We start from the raw sequence: 22387 nt of genomic DNA on the forward strand, positions 1-22387 counted from the left end.
TGGCTATTGTTATGATAATTAATATTATTTTTAATTGTGCAACCCTGTGGTCATATTGTGATTATGTTGCAAATACTCTTCCTAATTGTCAACATGGGGGGCCTATGTACTGCACTGGCTGTTCTGCCCAGGCTCTTGGTGCCTGGTTCCAAGTCCAGGCATGTGTCCGGGGAGGGAGGCTTGGAGTCATGGGCTGAGATCCCGGGGTAGCTTTCCTGATTTCTGCCTCTTTCTCATCCCTGGCTCTGGACTCTGGCTGGAGCAGGCCCTCAGAATCAGTTTCTGCTAGCCTTGTTTCATAGAGAGGATCTTGTTTCTGGTTTCCTTTTCCAGGAGTGAATTGAATTCTCTCAGAAAGCCTTTACCACACCTAAAGCCCATTTGTTAACCCATCCAGACACTGTGATACCTGCTCCCATGTACCGGGTCTCTCCTGGGAGTATGAATACCTGCCTGGCTGAATCGAAGCTTATCCTCTCTCGCTAGGGTTCGGTTGTTGGTGGGCTAGCACTTCTCTTCCCAGATTATTTTTCTGGTTTTTGGTCACTTCTGTTCCCCAGTCCTGGCATGCCCCTGTTTACTCCCTCAGGGACTCTAGTTCATGACCATGGTAAGGATGGGGTGAGATCACTTTGCAACAGTGACAGGAACTGTAGAGAAGAGACACTCATGGCATATCTATGGATAGATTTAGAAAACTCACAACTCCCAATTGTGTGCACCTCTGTACAGTATGAAGGCCAAAAGTAATTTTCTGTTACCATTTGTATTAATGCTAGGGTGAAAAGTATTATCAGGGAGCTCAGATGTCTTTTTAGTGATCCTCTATACAGTAAACAAAAGGAAGAAGGTGGTGTATCTGTTGTTATTTCTGAAAATGAATTAAGGCCCCTTGAAAATGCCATTAGTGATTTTGGCTCCCACTTTTGGTTGGGTTGGTTGCTCTTTTGACAAATATCTATCTGCAGCTTGAATAAGAACTGTCTGCTTTTCATGCCTAGCTTAGCAACTGTTATTTATAGGAAACATTTCTAAAATATTAGCTTAAACCATACATTGTTGTGGGAACTTAGCACTTTACCAGCATAGGAAACAGAATGATCGTTGATATCAGAAAAATATGAGTTGCTGCATTATATATATTGCGTGCTCCAGTCCTAATGAGAGACACTGTTCCATATGTTTCAATGTGAGACTCTTTATGGGAGGTTTTCTTTTTGAGATTGAGGACAAATACTTCTGAATAGTAAATATATGGATCATTGAAACCACTGAAGGGTAATTAAATTGAGGTCCCATTCGGTCTATGGTTTGGCTCTTGGTTCTGTCAATAAAATATGGTCATTAATGTGATACTGACACTCCGATTTTACAAAGGAATGATAGATGAAAGGTTGAGCTAAAATGGCAGCAAAATCTGTTTTTGAACTGATTTTTATTTTCTACCATTTCAGATACTTTGATTATCTGTTAACCCTCTCCAAGGTTATGGTCTCATTGTGAGACCATGCTTTTACATTTACTCCTTAAATTAAATGTGATGCCAAAACTTCCCTCTCCTGAGTAGAAAATGGAGAAGATGAAGTTGCAGTATCATCCAAATGGATAAAACTGTGAAAAGATTGAATGAGCCACCAAGGATATGAATATTTTCAAAACGCTAGATAGCAGGTGAGATTACCATAGATATCTGGATGTTGAAATCAGATGGACTGATTTGCTAAATTAATTATGAGTTATTTCTTGAATAAGAATGTATAATTTCATCAAGTCATGGAAATATATCAAAAGTTTCATTTAAAGAAAAAGAAGAGTGAATAGATTGGGAACTAAAGACTTCTTTGACTTCTTTAATTCTTATTCTCCAAAATGTCAATACTTACTAGTGACCAGAACTTGCACACTTTGTTCATTGACCAAGTCGGCTCAGCCCTGAGAGCAACTGCTGTTGAGATTACAGGGCTCCTCTGTTGGGATCCTCAATAAATAGGTCCTCATTTTTTCCCCCATCTTGATATATGTATGGTTAAGAGCTCAGCATAGGGTCAGACTCACTGGGTTTGGAACACAGCTGTATGGCTTACTAAGGATGGAACCTTGGGCAATTTAATTAACCTCCCTGTGTCTCAGATTCCTCATCTGAAGATAATATAAAATCTACCACTTGGTTGCTGTGAGGATAGAGTATCTATATGTACAGTTCTTAGCATTGGGTCTGGCACATAGTAAATATACCAACATTAGGTGGTCTTATGTTTGTTAACAAGGTAATGGTAAAACGATTATTGTTTTATGGCACTAATTTTTGGGATGGTTTGTTGCACAGCGTTGTATAACTAAAACCTTTCCCTAAGCACTTTTGCCTTTTACTTTAAAGAGAGGGAAGAATTAACTGATTGTCTTGCATGTCAGCCCAGGTTTTGGTGTTTGCGGAAAACATTTGTTTCCCCCGTAGAAATGACCTGCTAGTTGATTGAACCACCACATCTGTGGTAAGGGCTTTAAAACATTTGCTGCTGTTGTTGGTTTTGTTGTTCTGGTAGAAGTGAATCAGGTAGGGGGAGAGGTTGACTTTTCTATGAAGTCCTTTTGATGTGAAAGTCTAATTTTCCTATATTCTGATTCTGTTGCTTTTTCTGTAGGAAAAGGTACCAAAAGGATGACTTTTCACCAGTTAGCTTGCTGACATAAGAGAAACAGAACCAAAAAGATGTATTTATATATGTTATATTAATATAATATATAATTATAATATATAACCAAAATTAATTATATATAATAAAAGTTGAGTTTAATATATAATGTAAGTTAACTTATAACTATTAAGAGATTTACTATAGGAATTGGCTTATGTGACTGTGGGGCAGGCTACAAGCTGGGAACTTTGGAAAAGGGGATTCTGAAATCTGTCACATCCCAACTCTGTAGGGCAGACCTCCAGGTAGAAAGTCCCATGAAGGTGAATTTGTATTCCCCAGGAGAAGCTGGTTGGCTTAAGAAGAGGTAGAAATTCTTCATTCTACCTTCTGAAATCTTCAGTTCTCATTTTAAGACCTTATTGCTGAGGGAAATCTCTTGTTGATCGTTGATGTAATCAACCATTGATGCAAACAATTGAACGATGATGTAAATCCATGTGTGAAATGCCCTCAACTTAATCAGGCCAGTGCTTGCTTGTGCAAACAACTGGACACTATAAGCTAGCCAAGTTGACACATGAAATTAACCATCACAGTCCAGTACTTCAAGAGAGCAAAACAAATACCAGTAGATATTTTTGGCTTACCAAAGGAAGCCTTTTTTAAAAAATTGGGTCTATTGAATATTAACTGGCTGACTCTTTATTACTCTAATTTTGCATTCTGTATAACCCTTGGTCCAGTGGATGGAGAGGATGATATCCATGTTGTAGGTATAAGAAGGCAAATTGTAGTAGTTGACCTGAAAAGTCACCCCTGTTCTATGTTTTCATGAGTTATGATCATTCAGGATCAGTCCTTTCTCTATGCTGCACGTTCCACTCGGGATATTTTGAGATGTTGGAATCATTGACAGTTGTGCTTGTGTGGCCTTTAACTAGGGAAACTACTTTTGGCTGGACTACTGTGTTGCCAGATCTTACTTGGCAAATAGGAATATCCAGAGTACTGTTCTCATCTGGTGCCCATGGAATTAGTCAATAGCCCCCTAACAAAAATGATGGTATTATTTTGCTTTAATTGATAAATTTCACTCAATGAAGTAACCATACATGTGCACACATGTTTGGATGTGTGTGTACATGTATGTGTATATACATATATATGCATACAGACACACTCGTACACATTAATTAGAATTTTGATGGTTGTATAGTATCCACTATTACAACGTAAATATGCAAAGAGTACCTCAAGACTAAAATTGATGACTGTATAATTTTATGTACCTCTTGGGAATCAATTGAGCTATTGGTTCCACAGCAAATGTCTTTTGATTAAGATCACGGCAAGATATGTTTGACAGCAGTTCCAAATTATGTGAGCCTATTGCATATTTAAAAGTTTACAATCATCTGGGATTATATGTTTCTGATCTGAGCTTGGAGACATAAATCTATCAATATCAGTATTTTGTTCCAATGGACTGTATCTTCAATGCTGTGTAATTACGTGCTCTTTCCTGGATGGCTGAGAACATGCTGTGATGCTCCTTGTTTCTAAATAGGGTTAGAATCATGAATTCAGAGATTAATATATTTCACATATGTTAACAGTATAGCTTTCAGGTATATATACAAATTGAATTTGCACTAGTTGAAGGTTTAACTGTTAAGGCTTAGTTCCCTAGTTGTGAATATTGTTATTTATGGCATTTATGATGTTTGTGACTGTGAGTGATTGTGGAAAATCACAGAAAGAGAAATAGTTGCAGGGAAATATTGATCTGTTAAGGACAATTCAAGAATGTGTTCTTTTTATTTTAATCTCCTTTATGTGATGATGAAATGTACATCCTGACTTCAACACATGCAGAATTATTCAAGGAAAACAAAAAAACACCTTGAAAATACAGTGGTATTTGAATGTGCTAAATGGAACATGGGCTCAGTCAGGTTCTCATGACTTACCCATTTTTAACTTCAAAGACTCTGGTTAGCTTGCATCTTTTAAACTAATGAATTTATCACAGCCAGTGGGAAAACGGTTAAAGTATATCAGCTGTAAATTGGTACAAAGTACTAAAAGGGACATTAGGCTCTAATCAGATTCCAACAGTTCATTAAACCTGCCTTTCTAGAATCACTCTTTGTCTTTTCACCTCCTTTGCTTGGGTCCCCCTTATAAGGTAGCTTCTCTTTTACATCTGGGCAAGACCAGGAATCAATATCAACTCATCTTTCATTGTCTAGCAACCAAGCAGCCTAGGGGATGCTTTTTTAGGGTAGTTTCCTGGTGCTCCTGTGAAAGTCAGACTTGTGGCTGGCTGGCTGCAGGATGGTAGCAAGCCAAGCTGACTGCTTCTAAACCAGGGAAGCAAGTGACACGGTTAGGATTTGAGATCTATGCCCGGTGTGTAAACAACCCACCGGCCTGGATGAAAGGACTGCAAGTTTGGAACAAATTATCTGAGTTCACCGGTAATACCAGGGTTCCTTCTGCTGTAAGCAATCTATTAAGTTGTAAAATCCCTAAGAAAATATGGACAAGTCAAAAGCAAGCATTTTTTTTTTTTAAATTATCCTGCCAATTTTGATAATATTTCCAAGGAAAAAACATTAGAATAATTTGTTTTCTTCTTTTAATTACCTAATAGACTAGATAGCATGGAATTTTTAAATGCTCATTCATTAACTCTGGAGTTAAATTTTCTTTTTCTTATGATAGTTGGTTTTTCAGAGCAAGTATTTCTGATGAGCTGGCCCTACACATTTTATGTTTTAGAGTATTTTTCTTAAACAAAAAGAAGAGTTAGGATATATGAGAAAAAATTAGAGCTTCACTATACTGCACTCTGTTGGTATTATTTGGTAATAAAAACATTAAGTGTATTATTAGTTGAAATGGGAGTTGTTTTAAATTGTTGATTTGGTAGAAAAGTCACCATGCAAGGTGAAAACCTGAAGGTTTAGAAATATATTACCATTTGTCACCATGTAGGCAAAATACTTAGAAGCTGATTTTTTTTCACTTTGGTGTCATTTTGGTGTCATGTAGTTACATTGTAGAACTGAGCAAAAATAACCACCAATTAAAGATTAAAGTTTGCAGTGTAAGCATGCTTTAAGATATGGGTCTGATTTTGGCTTTAAGGAAACACTAACATAGACTTTCTGGCTCTCTTCATTGGTTATTGACTTCAGAAAATCCTCAAAGCAGGAAAAATTAGTAGAAAATAACCTTGAGTTAATCTTGTTATAAATGTGGTTAGAAATTCTATTGAGCCACAATAGAGAAAAGGTTTTCCTTTCAGGATGTAGTGCATTGAACCAAACATATACCAAAACAGAAAACAGATTTTTATTCATTCTTTGGTTATGGATTCAGCTTAAGAATTCATTCTTACTTCAAGACTTATGTGAATCATTTAAAAAATATTAGATGTTTGGGGGTTGATGCCTAGAATGTTCATTTCATTAGGATTGCCATGATACCAAAATTCAATATAGCTAGCATTATTTATCTTTAAGTTTTTTTTAATTTATGTAGACATTGACAATTACATGACAGTATATAAATTATTTGTATCATTGGATTTTCTCCTTTGTGGATTTCTGTAAACAATACAATCTCCAGAACTAAGGAAAAGAGAAAAACCTGACTTGACATTTCCTTCCACTGTTAAAAAAGTGTGATGAATTGTTCTAGCCCTATATAAATTAATGTATGGTTTTCATACTCCAGTTTATTACAGTCTGACCTCCAACCCAGAGGTCAGAGAATCAGACTGATTAATTCACCTTCCTGGTCATTACTTCAAATGAAAGTTCATATTAGTGGGATAATTGGTTATGGTGATACTCTCATTTAATTATATCTCATTGTTAAAAAATTAGGTTAGCAGTACTAAAAGTACTATAATGAAGGGTCTACCAGATGTCCTCTTTTGAATGTTTTATAGTTGAATTTCCCTCTCTTTTTTTATCCTCAGAATATCAATACCTTTGAGAACAGAATGTTAATGCTTGATGGGATGCCGGCAGTCAGAGTCAAAACAGAGCTGTTGGAATCTGAACAAGGGGTAAGCAGAGGTTTCCAAACTATGCTCCACATACCCCTTCTTTTCTTTTCTTTTCTTTTCTTTTCTTTTCTTTTCTTTTCTTTTCTTTTCTTTTCTTCTTTTTTTTAATCATAATGGCCATAATTTCCAGAGCATCCTGAGGTTTGCAGATCACTTCTGATTTTTCCCTTGCCTAAGTGTTTCTCTCTCAAGTAAAAAACATGTGAGTCTGTGGTTGATTCTCGCCCGTTTGCAATCTCAAATATTTCTCACTTGGATGGGGTAGCTTTCTGAAATTAAGAAGGCATGGTGACCATATAAGAATTATATGGCTATATTTAAATTGGTGAATGTTTTGAAAAGATAATAAAAATCCAAAGCAAAAAAGAAATATTAAAAAAAATAAGATGGAAATATTATCTCAATGTTAAAATAGCTTGGTTCCTTTTAAATCAGGAAATGACAACAAGTATGGGACTGTTATTGTTTATTGGATGGATTTCTGTTTTGACATTTGTATTTATCCTTTTTCATTCCATGAGGGCTAAGAGATAGTTGAATTTTAGATCAGTGAATGTGGAAAGTTCATAAAAGCATAAGAAAGGTTAATTCATGGCTACTAAAAAATATGAAGACTCAGAGCACAGAGAGATTTTTTTTAAAGTTCATAAAAGCACAAGAAAGGTTAATTCATGGCTACTAAAAAATATAAAGGCTCACAGTGCAGAGATTTTTTAAATGGATGTAGGGGATTTCATAATTGCTAACTTTTGTAGCATTCGTGAAATAAAAATAAGGGGAGCATGATTGCTTGCAGTATCTGCTGACGGCTTTATGTCTAAAGGGGGAGAAATCTGCTCATGTGCCAAATGCACTTTGGCTACCCATCTTACCAAACAACCTTCATCAAGGCAGCACAGGCAACTGAAAAAGGTTCATAAATCAAATAAATATGTAACAGTAACTTTATTACTATAGCTCTTATTTAAAAAATAAAATCACAGAATTACCAGTGTTTTGCAATTGAACAACCAAAATTAATTTTAAATGTGAATAAAGTCTCACAGCATAATAATCAGTGTGGGTGAGTTCATCTGTGATCTGTTCAAGGTGTTAGGGTACTGATGTATTATTGAAAGGTTCTTTATATGGGTAGTCTGTTGCAGCAGGGACAAGTGACAGCAGAGATGCAGGAAAGAAAAGTTTATTAGTGCTCTTAGGCCCTAGAACAGAGAGGAGCAGCAGGCCTCACAGGGCCACACGGGGAAACGCATCGGAAGCATAGGCTCATGCAAGCAGGTGGGAACAAGAGTTACAGTGGACCGAGGGACTCTGCCTTTATAGTGTTCTAGGGGTGGGGCTGTACAGGTGTTCAGGCAAGAGTGGGGACGGGGGCGGGGGTTGTATCTAACTTTCGCAGGTGCAAGAACCATAGTAGGACGTGGGGAGGAGAGAGAGAAGCTGTTTATCTTGTATAAACAGTTATCAGGGATGACCACTGAGAGACCTAAACAATAGGGTCTAAGATGCTGAGGCATCACGATGGTGTGGACAAGCCCCTATCCTATTGTAATTCACTACAACTGATGTGTCAACAGGATTTCATAATGGGGACATCTGAAGGCATAGATGTGGAGAGTAGCATTTAAATGAGGGTCTTTAATAACTTCCCTGTTCCTGTGAGTTCTGTATCAGGCTGTATAGCCTCTAAGTATATCTTTCTCCTCTTCATATAAATCTGTTTGAAACAGATCTCTGTCATGGTAAATGATGCCATGCCCTCTTTGTGTTCATTGTTGATTTTTCTAGCTCTGAAATGAACTTTGCTGAGTATGTCAGCCACATGTTCTGTGCACGACAGATGACTGACTCACATAGATTCAGCCCAGGGCTTAGGCAATAGAGGATCATGAAAGAAGAGACTGTGTGGTGATTAGTAATATTATTTGTTCAATGTGTGCAAACATTTAGAAAAAGTCATGTGCGCACCTAGATTTTCTAGCCTGGCCTTTTAAATTAAACTCTGTATATCCTTCCAACCATCTAGGGGCTTCTCCACACCATCGTGATGCCCTTATCCCCATGCTCCCCGGTAACCACTAATTGACTTTCTGTTTCTATGAATTTGCTTGTTCTAGATATTTCATGTAAGTGGAATCATACAATAGCTGTCCTTTTTTTGTCTTGCTTATTTTACTTAGCATAATGTTTGCAAGGTTCATCCATGTTGTCACATGTGTCAGAGTTTCATTCCTTTCTATGGCTGAATAATATTCCATTGCATGGATATATACCACATTTTGTTTATTCTTGTCGGTCGACACTTGGGTTATTTACATCCTTTAGCTATTGTGAATAATGCTGCAGTTAATGTCTGTGTGCAAGTACCTGTTTGAGTCCCTGTTTTCAGTTCTTTGGAGTGTATACTTAAGAGTGGAATTGCTGGGTCATATGGCAATTCTATGTTTAACGTTTTGATGAACTGCCACAGTTTCCCGTAGTGGTTTCACCACTTTACATTCCTACCTCCAATGTATGAGGGTTCCAATTCCTTCATATCCTTGTCAACATTGTCTTATTTTCCATTTTTAAAATAATAACCCTCCAAGTGAGTGTGAAGTGGTCATTTATCTTGATGCATTATCTTGAGGTTAATAAAATAAAATGTCTGCACAACCCATGTTTAACAAATCATATAGACCATATTATCTAATTCAGAGAGGGTATCTCTTTTTTCCATTGGTGATAGAAACAAAAAACTAGTCTGCATTTGACAGTGTTGCTTTTCTTTCACAATTCCTTATTGAGTTGAATAGCAATAAATCTCCTCAAACTGTATATGTAGGAAAAAGGAAAAAAAAAGTACAAAACCAGTCAGAAAATGTGACCTGGACCAATGGTCAGTGCCGGAATAATAATTGTTGTCAGCAGTCGTGGTATTCTTTAACAGCATTGACATGGTTCTTTCCCCTTCAGTATCATTTTTCAGTTTTAGGTAAGGTTTACATGAGAGATTTAGGTGCACACACACAAAAAAAGACAATATTCCAAGAGGTTTTACAGTGTGAATAAGAAACCCCTCATCACATTATTTGTAGAAAGTGTTTTTGCCTTTAACAATAAAGGAAAAATTTTATATTCGTGTGTTTTACTTAATGTCTGTTTGTTAAAATCAATTTGTGAATGGAGCTGATGTTGGTATTTTAACCCTAATTTAGATTGTGCATGTAGGAGGGAAATGAAAACTTTTTTTCTTTAGTTTATATGTGCTGCTTAAATATATGATGGTATAATTTCATTCTTTTTTACAGTAAAGCTTTTATAGTAGGAGACAGCAGTGCTTAATGAAAATGTAGTATGACCTCAGTCTTAATAGAATACAGCGATTTGTATTAACATTTTATAATACTTTAAATCAACTCTTCTTTAAAATTAGCACTAAATCTAGAACTTTAGTGCACTCCATTTTGGTCACTTCACTAGATTTTTCATTGGAGATGATGGAGTGGGTGGCATATACTGTCTAATTTCAGAATCTCAGAACTATTTCTAGATAAGGAGTACCAGAATTTTGAAGTTTTCTTGGCTTTAACCTTACATGACTCTTCCCTCATTTGGTATTAAAGGCTGACTGAAGTTTGATTTGTCGCAGGAAAATGTAAGCATATTGGTGAAATGAAAATAGTCACGTGATTATGGGCTTTTAATAAAGGTGAGATATTTTACAACGAACAAAAAGTTGTAGAAATGTGGGTATGTGTCACAGCAATGAATGAGAAAGCCTGAAGTTGGTACATTGGCTGCAATCTATGATCACACTGGAAAACCTACAATTTAGAATATCTTTAGGGCACAGACATTAATCTCAAGCCTTTGGGGGAAGAAAAATTAGTTTTTCAGGCTGCAGAGAGCATTTTAATGATATGCTACTTTGCTTGGAAATTCTCTTTCAGAGTATCATGAAGGCATATATTAGTTCTTTTCTGTTTGCTATAAATAGTCCATTAGGCCTTCATGTCAGCTGGTCTCTGCATGTCCATACATTCCCACCACCTTTCTCCCAAAGAATTCAGGTCTGGATGAGTACATTTCAGACCTTAAAGAAAGACTATGGAACAGGCCTAGGTTAACCACTTCACTTTCTTCTCTGAAAAAACTGGCTGCCTTGCCTCATTCTCTTTTAACAGCTTGAATGATGTGAGGGGTAGGGAGTGGGGGGTGGGGGGGGGGTCATGTGTCTTCAATCAGATTGTAAGTTCTTAGAGGGCAAATTTCTTGTCATTTTCTTCTAGTTTCTGGCACATGGCACGTGTTCAATGCCGTGATTTATTAAATTTGTCCATGTATTATAACTGTCATGATGAAAAACATAAAACCAGTCAACACCCAGCTGTATACCTGTGCTATCTGTATCATAGTGTTGTTGTGAACATAGAAATAAAAATTATAAATACTGCAAATATAGATTCTTGCTGGTGCTGGAGGACCTTATTTGACAGCCACATGAAGCAGGAAAGTATAGAAGCATCTTGACTCCAACACAGTGCGTCCTCTGTGTAGAGCTCTCTCTTAGTTACGTAACTCCTAAGTAGGCTACTGTTGTACTCTTCTGAAATGTAACTTCAGTTTTCTTCATTTTTGTCAGTAATACAGCACATGCTGCTAAGCAGTCCATAGGAGGGGTATGTGCTCTTGTGATACATTTCAGGGACACAGCAAGAAGCGTTTGAATGACTTTGTCTATGACTTTTGGTTCTTGTGTCCTGCTGTTAACAAGAGCTTCCCAAATACTGTCAGCCTTTGGATGTTCTAACATGTTATTAAGCAAAGGACGAAAGCAGGAAGAAGAGAACTAGAACTATTACACTGAGGGAGAAGGTGGTGTATAGAGAAAGAGTACTACTACAAGGCATAAAATGTGATTTTATTCCTGGCCCTGAAGTTTACTGGCTTGAATGAAGTTGGGAAGTTACTTCATGTCTCCAGGCCTCAGTATCCTCGTGTGTACAGTGGAGTTGTTGGAGACAAGGCTGTTCCAGGTTTAGTCTGGCATTTTATGATCCTTGTAAGGGCAAGGAGTGAGAGACAAGTTCAGCAGTCGTACTGTCATGAAACTACCTGTGTGTGGAAGTAGAAATGCATAGACTTTTAAAGTGAGAGAGAACCGGATTTGGATACTTGTTCAACCAGGTGCCGGCTGTGTGGGAGGTATTCAGTGTCTGTCTGCTGAGCTCGCCTGACCTGTGAGGTGGGATTAAACACCCATGCCTTCGAGGAGCCTGCCTGGCATGTGGTGTGTGCTGAATAAATGTCCTCCTTTTGGAGGAAAACAGGAGGAAGACAAGACACCATTTCTTTAGCTACTATTGCAGCAATTTCCAGAAGGTATTTAGTAGAGAATGCAACATCTACTTTAGTTTAAAATTTTGCAAGTGAATGTAAGATAAATCTCAAATTGGAACCCTTACTTTTTATTTGAATTTTTGTTTAAGCATATCTGGAGAAACATTTAAAATTCTGATTAGATTTCATAATGTGAGAAAGAATAACAAAGTCAGAAAACAATTATATTAAAATAAAAATGACAGTATTTTGGTGTGATGATGGTATTTGGGCACATTTAAAAAGGAGTTCTGAGTTCATATGCTCTAAAGATACTTACTAAAATATTTACAGATGAAATGATAAAATGTCTGGGTTTTGCTGCAAGGTAGTATAGGGGAGGAGAATGGATGGGAATAGAGATGAAACAAGAATGGTCGTGAGTCCATAATTATTGAAGCTGGGTTAGGGGTACATGGGGGTTTGTTTAACTATTCTGCCTACTTTTGTATATGTTTGACATTCTTTAAAATATAAAAGTTTGAAGAAGGACTCTCTAAGTAAAAATTTTACTTAAGTGCATAAGCTTTAGAGGGAGACATAAGAAACACATTCTTCACTAGTCCCATCACTCACTATTCTGAGGCCTGAGGAATCAACCATAGAGAAGGAGCTGACCTGAGACCCCACACTAGCCATTGCTGTATTGAAGACCTCTCCCCACCCTGTAGAAGCAGATGCAGTTCTGCACTGTGGGCCTGTTGATAGAGTACAGTGGCAGCAGTCTGGCAGAGAGGGAAAGAGATGGGTTGTTTTGCGAATGCTAAGAGCTCTATACAGTTAGTAATTGAATGGTGAAAGACCCTCTACATTCCCGTTGGAGGAGAGAGCCTAAAATCTCTTTACTACAAGCCATGCAGCTTGGAACAGTGCAGGTATAGCCTCAGACCATGTAGATTCAAATGTTTGTTCCGTGTCTTACTAGCAGAAAACGTCAGTGATGGTCAAACCAAACAGATCCCTGTGAATTTCTTAATTTCAGATGTAGGACAAAATAAAATAACACAGACTTGGTCTTTTCCCTTAAAGTAGTTTGCAGTAACTTTGGCAAACCATTTGCAGAACATTCATAACAAGGTGTTGAGAATATTTCTATACCATGAAGAACGTATGAGCACCATTAAGCCAGGTATATTATAAATTCCGTAAGAGGGCAACTTATGCTTTGTGTTTCCCATTATTTCTCATCAGCCCAATGTAAGAGCTTAGGAATAAGCCCGGTTCAATAAATATCGATGAATTTAGATGCTTTTTATTCTAAGTGAGGGCCAGTTTGCCACACTGTAGAATTGAGAAGATTTTGAGACAGGTGCTATTTTGGAAAAGACCTCAGTTTTTAGGCTTAATAAAAGAAGTATGGATGGATGCAAGTATTGTAGCCGTAAATGTGCTATATAATGTTTATTTAAGGTGGGTAATTACACTGGGAAAAACAATGACAAATCCAACTTTTTTTTCCCTCAGTGAACTATTATGTTTAATTTTACATAAAAGATGTAATGTAGATCTGTGTGCAAAGGCTTAATAAGACTGTTATTTTAATAACTTTATCAGAAGTGAAGAAAAGCATTATAAAAATGCCACTTGCATTACCCTTTAACAAGGTCTCATTATTACCTCCCCTACTGTGGAACAGGGCTCAGCATTCTTGATAAATTGGTAGAATTATCTTGGAAATATGAATTTGCTTATCATTTAATGTCCTCTGATGACCTGCTGTTTGAGATCTTTTGATCTGTGTGAAATCTTGGCATATCTGTACCTGGCTTCAAAGGAAAACATATGCAGGAGGTGTACTTTTGCTAATATGAGAAGACCATTTTTTTAAAGTGGAAAAAAAATCTTCCCTTGTAAAACTCATATTTTAGGGAAGAAATATTCTCCTCTAAAGAAGCAAAGAGTTGGACTGATTTTAATGATGTCAGAATGGCCAATAAATGTATTAATAGAAAGAATTGAAAATCAATGAGCTGTGATAGTAATTACAGATAGTACCCATGGGAAATATAAAAGGCAGACAAATCCTTTCCCCCAGGGCCTGCCCTGGGCAAAGCTCTGAAGTTTATAATTCTGCCCGCCTTCCTTCCCTTTAGCAATCTACTTTCTCCTCCAATTTTATTCTCCTGCCACCATAATCCAGGCACCTTGACTCTGATTGTGCTGTGATGGCTCACGGTACCAACAGCTGACCAGCTCTAACTGCAGTCTCATTAATTGATGAGGACATAAAATTCTGTCTTTCTAAGGGTTATTTGCATTTTTATAGGGTCAGTACTTTATAAAAAGGAATACTTCTTTAAAGGAATTTCATGCTCTGAATAATTTGGGGATTTTGATTTGAGGCAAATTAATGTTTCCCAAATATTTCAGCTTATACAATATTGTGTTCTACTCCATCTAGTAGACTTTGTGTTAGAATTTAAAAAAAAATTCTGGACCATGATGAATACATCTCTCTGTATCTAGATATATTTTCTTGTGCTAACATTTGCATACTGATTCACAGTTTATAAAGTACCTTGCAAAAATATATTATTTAACCCTTTGAGGTCTTTAACTTGTGACCATGAAGGAAAACTGCTATGGAAAATGACCTTTCAATATAAGCAGCTAGATAATCAGAAAAAAATACGTGAAATAAATTTCACATATTGGACAACACACAGTTAAGGACTCTTATCCTTGAGAGAGGGCAGAAAATGAGGTAAACCCTATTATTGCCACAGCTTACTGTGTGGAGAAAATTTCCAGGGTTCAAAGCAGGGAGGAGGAATCCAAACAGAGCCTGTAGTTACACTGAAGTAAGCAGAAAGTGATTGGAATGTGGAGAGGCTACGGCAAATAATTTTTAAGGGGAAGTATACCAGAGAGGAGGGAGTTGCACAAGGATAAAGCTCTAGGGCTTTGCAGAGGAGTTCTTTGATGGGTTTGGCTGAGTACTGATCTGCTTGTGGGAGAGAAGGCAGCAAGGAAAGAATAACTGGAAGGGAACAGGTTGAACAAGTCCCAGAGCTCCCATAGAGTTCACACAATCCAGAGCAGAGAGACCTCTTCATACATGGGGCATTGGGTAGCAGTCTCAGAAGAGTCACAGCATAGTAGTGATGCTAAATTAGTCCCAAAATAAAGTCTGGTCTGGACCTGTCATAATGAACTTTAAAAGCAAGCCTTGAGAGGATCAAACTGATCTTCAAGTCACTTAACTGTATGCCAGAAGAAAAACCAACACACTAAAAAATACAATAAAATCGAGTATTCAACAGTGTTAAAGGTACAATACCTGGCGTCCAATAGAAAATTACCAGACATACAAAGAAACAGGAAAGCATGACCCCTATCCAGATGAAAAAAATCAATCAATAGAAACAAATCTAGCAATGACAGAAATAATGTATTAGTAAGCAATGCCCTTAAAACAGCTGTTACATATCTTACATAAATATGTTGAAGAGTATGAATGGAAACATGAAAATGATAAGAGAAATAAAAGTTATAAAAGGATAAAAAGTGAAACTTCCAGAGATGAAAAATATATTGGAAATAAAAAGGTAAAAATATAAAGAGAACAGTCAGTGACTGTGAATATATAACAGTAGAAACTATCCAAAATAAAGCACAAAGAGAAAAAACAACAGAAAAAAAAACAAGCAGAGCCTTGGTGAGCTATGGAGCAATATCTGGTAATCTAACATATATGTACGTGGAGCCTCAGGAGGGGGGAGGGGCAAAAAAATTGAAATAAGAATGGCTGAAAATTGTCCAAATTTGTGAAAACTATAAAACCACAGATTCTAGAAGCTCAGAGACCCCCAACAAAGGATCAAAATTACTGAAATCTAGTGAAACTAGTGATGAATAGTTTAAAAGTGGCTGATGGGGAAAAAAGAAACATTGCATAGAGAGGGACAAAAATAAGGCTTCTTGTCAAAAACCATTCAGGACAGAAGAAAAGTTCTTCAGGCGAGAGGAATCCCCAATGAGAAATCTGGATCTACTCAAAGAAATGAAGAGAATTTGAAATGATAAATATGTGGGTAAATATAAAAGATTTAAAAATGAAAAACTTTTAAAGAGAATATTGAGTGCTTAAAGCAAAAAATAACAGTGCATTAAGGGGTTTATAAAATATATAGAATCAAAATGTGTAACAACAGAGAGCCAGGTAATGAAAAGGAGTTAGCATAATCTTCTATTATGTGTGTGTTATTTGATTTGTATTATAGTATTATTTGAGGGTAGACTGTAAAAAGTTAAAGATGTATATTATAAATTATAGAGCAAGCACACACATGGAAAATAAAACAACTGGTTTCGTTAATAAACCAATAGTGGAGGTAAACCAAAATCATTTTAAAAAAAAAAACAAACTTTATTTATCCCAAAGAGGAAAAATGAAAAAAGGACAAGAGAAATAGAAAATAAATAGCAAGATTTAAACCTAACTATTTTGATAATTACATCAAATGCAAATGGTTTAGGCACTCCCAGTAAAAAATTAGATTGTGAGATTAGAAATAAAAGCAAGACCCATCTATATGCTATCTGTAAGAAATCTTTAATGACACAGGTTAAAAAGGACAGAAAGCATATGTATTGTGCAAACACTAAACAAAGCACAACTGTAGGACCTATATTAATATCAAAGTAGACTTCAAAACAAGAAATATATATATCCAGGGATAAAATGGGACTTGTCATAAAGATAAGGGGGTTAGTTCATTAAAAGAACATAGCAGTCCTAAATGTTTATGTACACTATTAAACCCTTTGAGTAGATATAATTATCCTCATAAGTAAATAAAATTGCAGGGATATTGTGCATCTAAGATCATACAACCAGCAAATAACGGGAATATATCTGAAGCCCTTATCTTGTGAGTAAGAATCTTTTCACTATTTGAAGCTTTGTAGGTATCACATTGAAAATGATCAATATAAACTAATTCCCTCTAAAATTTTAATGCTTAAGAAATATTTAATGATTTTATGAAAAGGTTTAGTTCAGTACTCCAGTAAAAGCAAAAGATATCACAGAGTTTTAGAGGCCATCATACAAAGTATCCTGATTGAGAAAATTTTTTAAATCTTTTTTTCTAATATCATTAGATTTTAAAAATATTTTACTCCATGTTTATTTTAATATATAATAATGTTTTCAATTACTTAACAACAAATAAAAATGTGCAAAAAATTTTTGCCCAATAGTCACATGGGCAAAGCACTATTTCACTGTTAATTTCAGAAATCAATGGAATTGAGCAGTGCTGCCATCACATATTAGATGCAGTTTCTAGAAAACCTCACTGTCATATTTTTTTGAGAATCCAGAATTTCATACATATGTAGTGATATAAAGACGGTCAATATTTTTTCATTGCTTTACAAATTGTGTCAGAATCATCATACAGGAAAATGTACAATATGCGACCATGGTGCATTCTACTGGATGGAAATTTTGATCAGTTTAACATCTTGCCAAGTAATCTTATCTGTGGTATATGGAAGAATGAAATTCTCTGTGATCCTGTTTTCCTAGGGAATTATTGTCAAAATATTTTCTTAGTAAAGAAAAACATAATTCTCATCAATTATAAAAGAACTGTGATGTACAGATAACTGATAAGCACCATGATCAACTCTTCCCTTCAACTCTCAAACTTCAATTTCATTGCTACGTTCTTGTCATAAGTAATTACATCTTTTTCAGTTAAGCCATGCAGATAGGTAATCATTGAGATTTGTCAGTCTTAAAACCTGTATCTATTAGCCTTTTGGCTCTTGGAGAAGCACCGTGGCAGTTGGCAAGAACAAGCACCTTACAAAAAGTGGCAAAAAAGGAGCCAAGAAGAAAGTGGTTGATCCATTTTCTAAGAAAGAGTGATATGATGTGAAAGCACCAGCAATGTTTAATATAAGAATATTGGAAAAACACTAGTTACAAGGACTCAAGAAACCAAAATTTCATCTGATGGCCTTAAGGGTCATGTTTTTGAAGTGAGCCTTGCTGATCTGCAGAACAATGAAGTTGCATTTAGAAAATTCAAGCTAATTATTGAGGATGTGCAGGGCAAAAACTGCCTAACCAACTTCCATGGCATGGATCTTACCCATGACAAAGTGTGTTCCATGGTCAAAAAATGGCAGACCATGATTGAAGCTCATGTCGATGTCAAAACTACCGATGGTTATTTGCTTCGTCTGTTCTGTGTTGGTTTTACCAAAAAATGCAACAGTCAGATTTGGAAGACCTCTTATGCTCAGCACCAAATCTGGAAGAAGATGATGGAAATCATGACCTGAGAAGTGCAGACAAATGACTTGAAAGAAGTGGTCTACAAATTGATTCCAGACAGCATTGGTGAAGACATAGTAAAGGCTTGCCAGTCGATCTATCCTCTCCATGATGTGTTTGTGAGAAAAGTAAAAATGCTGAAGAAGCCCAAGTTTGAATTGGGAAAACTCATGGAGCTTCATGGTGAAGGTAGTAGTTCTGGAAAAGCAACTGGAGATGAGATGGGTGCTAAAGTGTAATGAGCTGATGGTTATGAGCCACCAGTCCAAGAATCTGTTTAAAATTCAGACAAAATAAAGTCTTATTTGTGAAACAAACAAAAAAACCTATATCTACTAAATGTGACAGTCTTTTTCTTTAAAATTAAGATAAACAATGGATTTATTTTTCTTAGATTTTTTTTTAACCCTTGGTTAATTTTTTTTTTATTTTTAATTTTTTATTTTTATTTGAAAGAAATTAATGCAACTGTTGGTTCAAAACTTCCTACCACCCTTGGCTGGGTCATCTATAATTGTGTAGTAGAACAAGTTTCCTGTGTCACTTCCAATTTTGTTGTAAATTTCATGTAACAGATGAGTATTAAGAATTTTAAAATGAATCATCAATATAGTATAGTGTATACTGAGAAAATAAAAAGGTAAAGTATTTAAGGTGAAGTATTTTCTATGAACAATGCAGTAAATACTGGTACATTTTAGGAACTTGACAGTCAGAATATTGTTTTAAGGCCCATATATGATATGACCTCCTCAGGTACAAGATCGTGTATTTCCCCTAGTCGGTAGTGTACTCGTTATAAACTTTGCATATATTGCTGAAAATTTCTTCAGTTTTTTGTCAGTAACTCTTGAAGAGCAACATAATTTTCATAGATATTAATATGGTATGCAAATAATATGGCAAAACCCTTAATGTCTTTTGTTTCATGAAGCCATAAAATAGATACAGTGATAGTTGACTATCCATTCACATTGTATGACCATATGCTGTTATTTCCTCTTTTTTCTCCCAAATCTTATTTGTCACAGTGGCTTCTGAGTTTCACATTGACATTTCCATAAAGATGTATAAGTGGAGATTTTTGCCTTAATCCTTTTTGGATTGTTGTTGTTGAGTATATTCACATTTTCGTGAAGTGTTTTTGAACTCTCAAAATATTTTTGAGAAGGATGTTGTTCCAGTTTGCTAATACTAAAACACCAGAAATGGATTGGCTTTTATACAGGGTGTTTATTTGGTTACAAATTTACAGTGTGAAGACCATGAAAATGTCCAAATTAAAGCATCAGCACTCTAGTATACCTTCATTGAAGAATGGCTGATGGTATCCAGAACACCTCTGTTGGCTGGGAAGGCATGTGACTGGCTTCTGATTCTTTGCTCCTGGGTTCTGGTTTCAAAATGGCTTTCTCCAAAATGTCTCTGGATTCCTCTTAGCTTAACATCTCTAAATATTCTTCTGTCTCATCTCCAAGACTCTCTAATCAGCAAGCAACGCCTGAAGCATTTTTTCCTCTCTTAGCTTCTCCAGAGCAAACTCTGGGCTACCATCTCAAAAGAGTCAGCAGCTCGGTCAGCTTCCAAGCGTCTAAACGTCTGTGTTTTCTGGCTTAGCATATCCCGGGGCATTTTCCTCTCTCTGCTCTCTGTGAGAGCTCCCTTTAAAGGACTCCAGTAAATTAATCAAGACCTACCCTGAATGGGCGGAATGGAATTTCATGGAAACATTCACTCGAGAGGTCACATCCTAATTAAAAAGATTAATCAATCTGACTCCACAGGACTGCATTAAGGAATATGGCTTTTGAGGGGGACATAATATATTCAAACTGGCACAGATACCAAATATTTTCTTTTATTTAAATTCACATACAGTAAAATGTTTAAAGGATTCAGCGAGGATAAATGACATTGTGTATATAATGCTTAGCAGAGTACCTATACAATGTATTAACTGATTAGTAAAAAGTAACTGCTTTTGCATTTGTTACTGTTATCTGCCTCTCTCCTTAATTTTATGATATAAAATATTTTGCATTTATAAATTAAAATACATGTCCAGTTTTTCAACATGATAGAAAAAAAAAAGATTTAACTTCAATGATGATCCAAAGTTATGCTTTTCCATAAAACCCCAGTATCAGGGAAAAAATGGCACTGCCAGTGTATATACTTACACAATAAAAATATTATATATTGATGGTGTGCTTTAAAAAAAAAACCTGCCTGTTACCCATAATTGTCATTTTATAATAGGCAGCTTTAATCCTGTATTCTTGGACTTTTGTCCACTACTCAGAAATACTGTCTTTCCTTAAATATAAAGAACTAAATATAATTGTTATAGTGGAAAGCATTTGGAATATTATTGAAAAACATATATGTTTAAGGATAGTCAATGCAGTAACAGTTTAAAATAGTTATAATAGCTAACAGAATAACTGTTGAAAAAAACTTTCTTGAAAGTTAAAAAATACCTTTTTTGTGCATATTTGTTTTATTTTAACCCTGTATTTTCACAAAAATAAAATTTTATTACTACCATTTAAATTTTAAAAATTTCATTGTCTTTGAAAATATTCCTTACAGATGTAAAAGAGAAGTATAATGCAGCGGGTTTCCTAAATTAATAGCTTTTTTTTCCTTAAGGGATAAATGAAGCATACTGTTACGCTATAACATTTGAAATAGTTGGAAAAAAAGTTACCAAGTAGCTGATATTTGCAATTTTTGAATTACATGAATCTTTACATTATGCTTGGGAAAATACCTAGCTATTAAAAGAGACCTGTGGCCTATGTTGGTGAGAGTAATATGCTGCCACATGAAGTAAGTTGCACCTACATGATCTAATCCTGCTTCATGTAGCTGACATTATTTCTCCAAACTTCTCAGGCTTCCTGACATCTTTTGTTAACATTTTCACATTTTGTTAGTTCTCATATTGTGATTCCCATCTTCCCAAGATAGGGTCTTAAAAAAAAAAAAAAAAAACTTCATTTCCAAGACCCCCTTGCAGCTAGGATATGGGCCAGTTGCCAAACAATTGCACGACCTACGAGAGGGTTGCCTGCACATGGAAAGATGGCTTTGTATAAGCTTGATGGTAGGGACTTCTGACTCTTCCTTGGAGGCTGTATCAGACTTTCAGGCATCAAATGGTAGAAGATGGTAGCACTGGAAGTGATCCATGGTGTGATCGGGCTTTGCCTGGTTCTCTGGCTCTCCAAGAGATTTTGTGAACTTTTTGATATTTTTTCAACATATCTCTTCACCTAAATTAGAGTCAATTTTATTGTTTGCAACTGATACACTGAAATATCTCACTTTTCTGCCTAAATATACTGGTTCTTACCTTAGTGATTGTTCAAGGTTAAATATGTGGGGGGCTCTGGAGCTACACTACCTGTATTTAATACTGGCTCTATCATTTTTTCTGTGACCTGAGCAAGGTGTCTAATCTCTGTCTCAGTTTCTTCATCTGTAAAATGGAGATTATAACAGTATTTATCTCATGGGGTTTCTGGGAAGTTAAAGATGTTAATACACTGTGGTAGTTCAAAGTTGTATATACCCCAGAAAAGATCATGTTCCATTCCTGTGGGTATGGACTTCTTGTAGGTGGGACCTTTTGAATTGGGTTATTTCAGTTAAGGTTATGCCCTAGGTGGATCTTAATCCTCTTACTGGAGTCCTTTATAAGAGATGAAGTTCTGAGATGCACACAGAGAAGCTGAGAGAGAGAACACACAAAAAACAGAGAAGCCACAGCAACAGAGAGGAAGCCACTGAAGCTAGAAGCTGAAAGCAGTGAAACCTGGGAGGGAAGGCAGAGACCACCAGATGCACCATGTGTCCTGCGATATGAAAGAGGGGGTCCAAGATTGCCAGCAGCTGGTCTTTGGGGAGAACTGTAAATTGTATGTTAATAAACCCCCATTGTAAAAACCTACCCATTTCTGGTGTATTGCATTTCGGCAACTTTAGCAAGCTAAAACGTACATAATCTTT

The 22387-nt window shown here is 36.0% G+C and overlaps 1 protein-coding gene and 1 pseudogene across 5 annotated transcripts in view; both read left to right on the forward strand.

Annotated features, from left to right (window-relative positions):
* The window catches only part of KLF12 (Kruppel like factor 12), a 512320-nt gene that overhangs the window by 212902 nt on the left and 277031 nt on the right, over window positions 1-22387 (forward strand). For 4 of the 5 annotated variants that reach the window (XM_037799597.1, XM_037799598.1, XM_037799595.1 and 1 more), the window contains one exon: window positions 6631-6720. The exons of the other annotated variant lie outside the window; for it this stretch is intronic. In XM_037799597.1, coding sequence (XP_037655525.1) covers window positions 6631-6720 — 90 coding nt within the window. The remainder of the gene's footprint in view (window positions 1-6630; window positions 6721-22387) is intronic. 5 annotated transcript variants of the gene reach the window in all.
* Window positions 12936-18655, forward strand: LOC119507432 (annotated as a pseudogene).

This window comes from Choloepus didactylus, chromosome 12 (assembly GCF_015220235.1).
Source record: "Choloepus didactylus isolate mChoDid1 chromosome 12, mChoDid1.pri, whole genome shotgun sequence".
NCBI classification, from domain to species: Eukaryota; Metazoa; Chordata; class Mammalia; order Pilosa; family Megalonychidae; genus Choloepus; species Choloepus didactylus.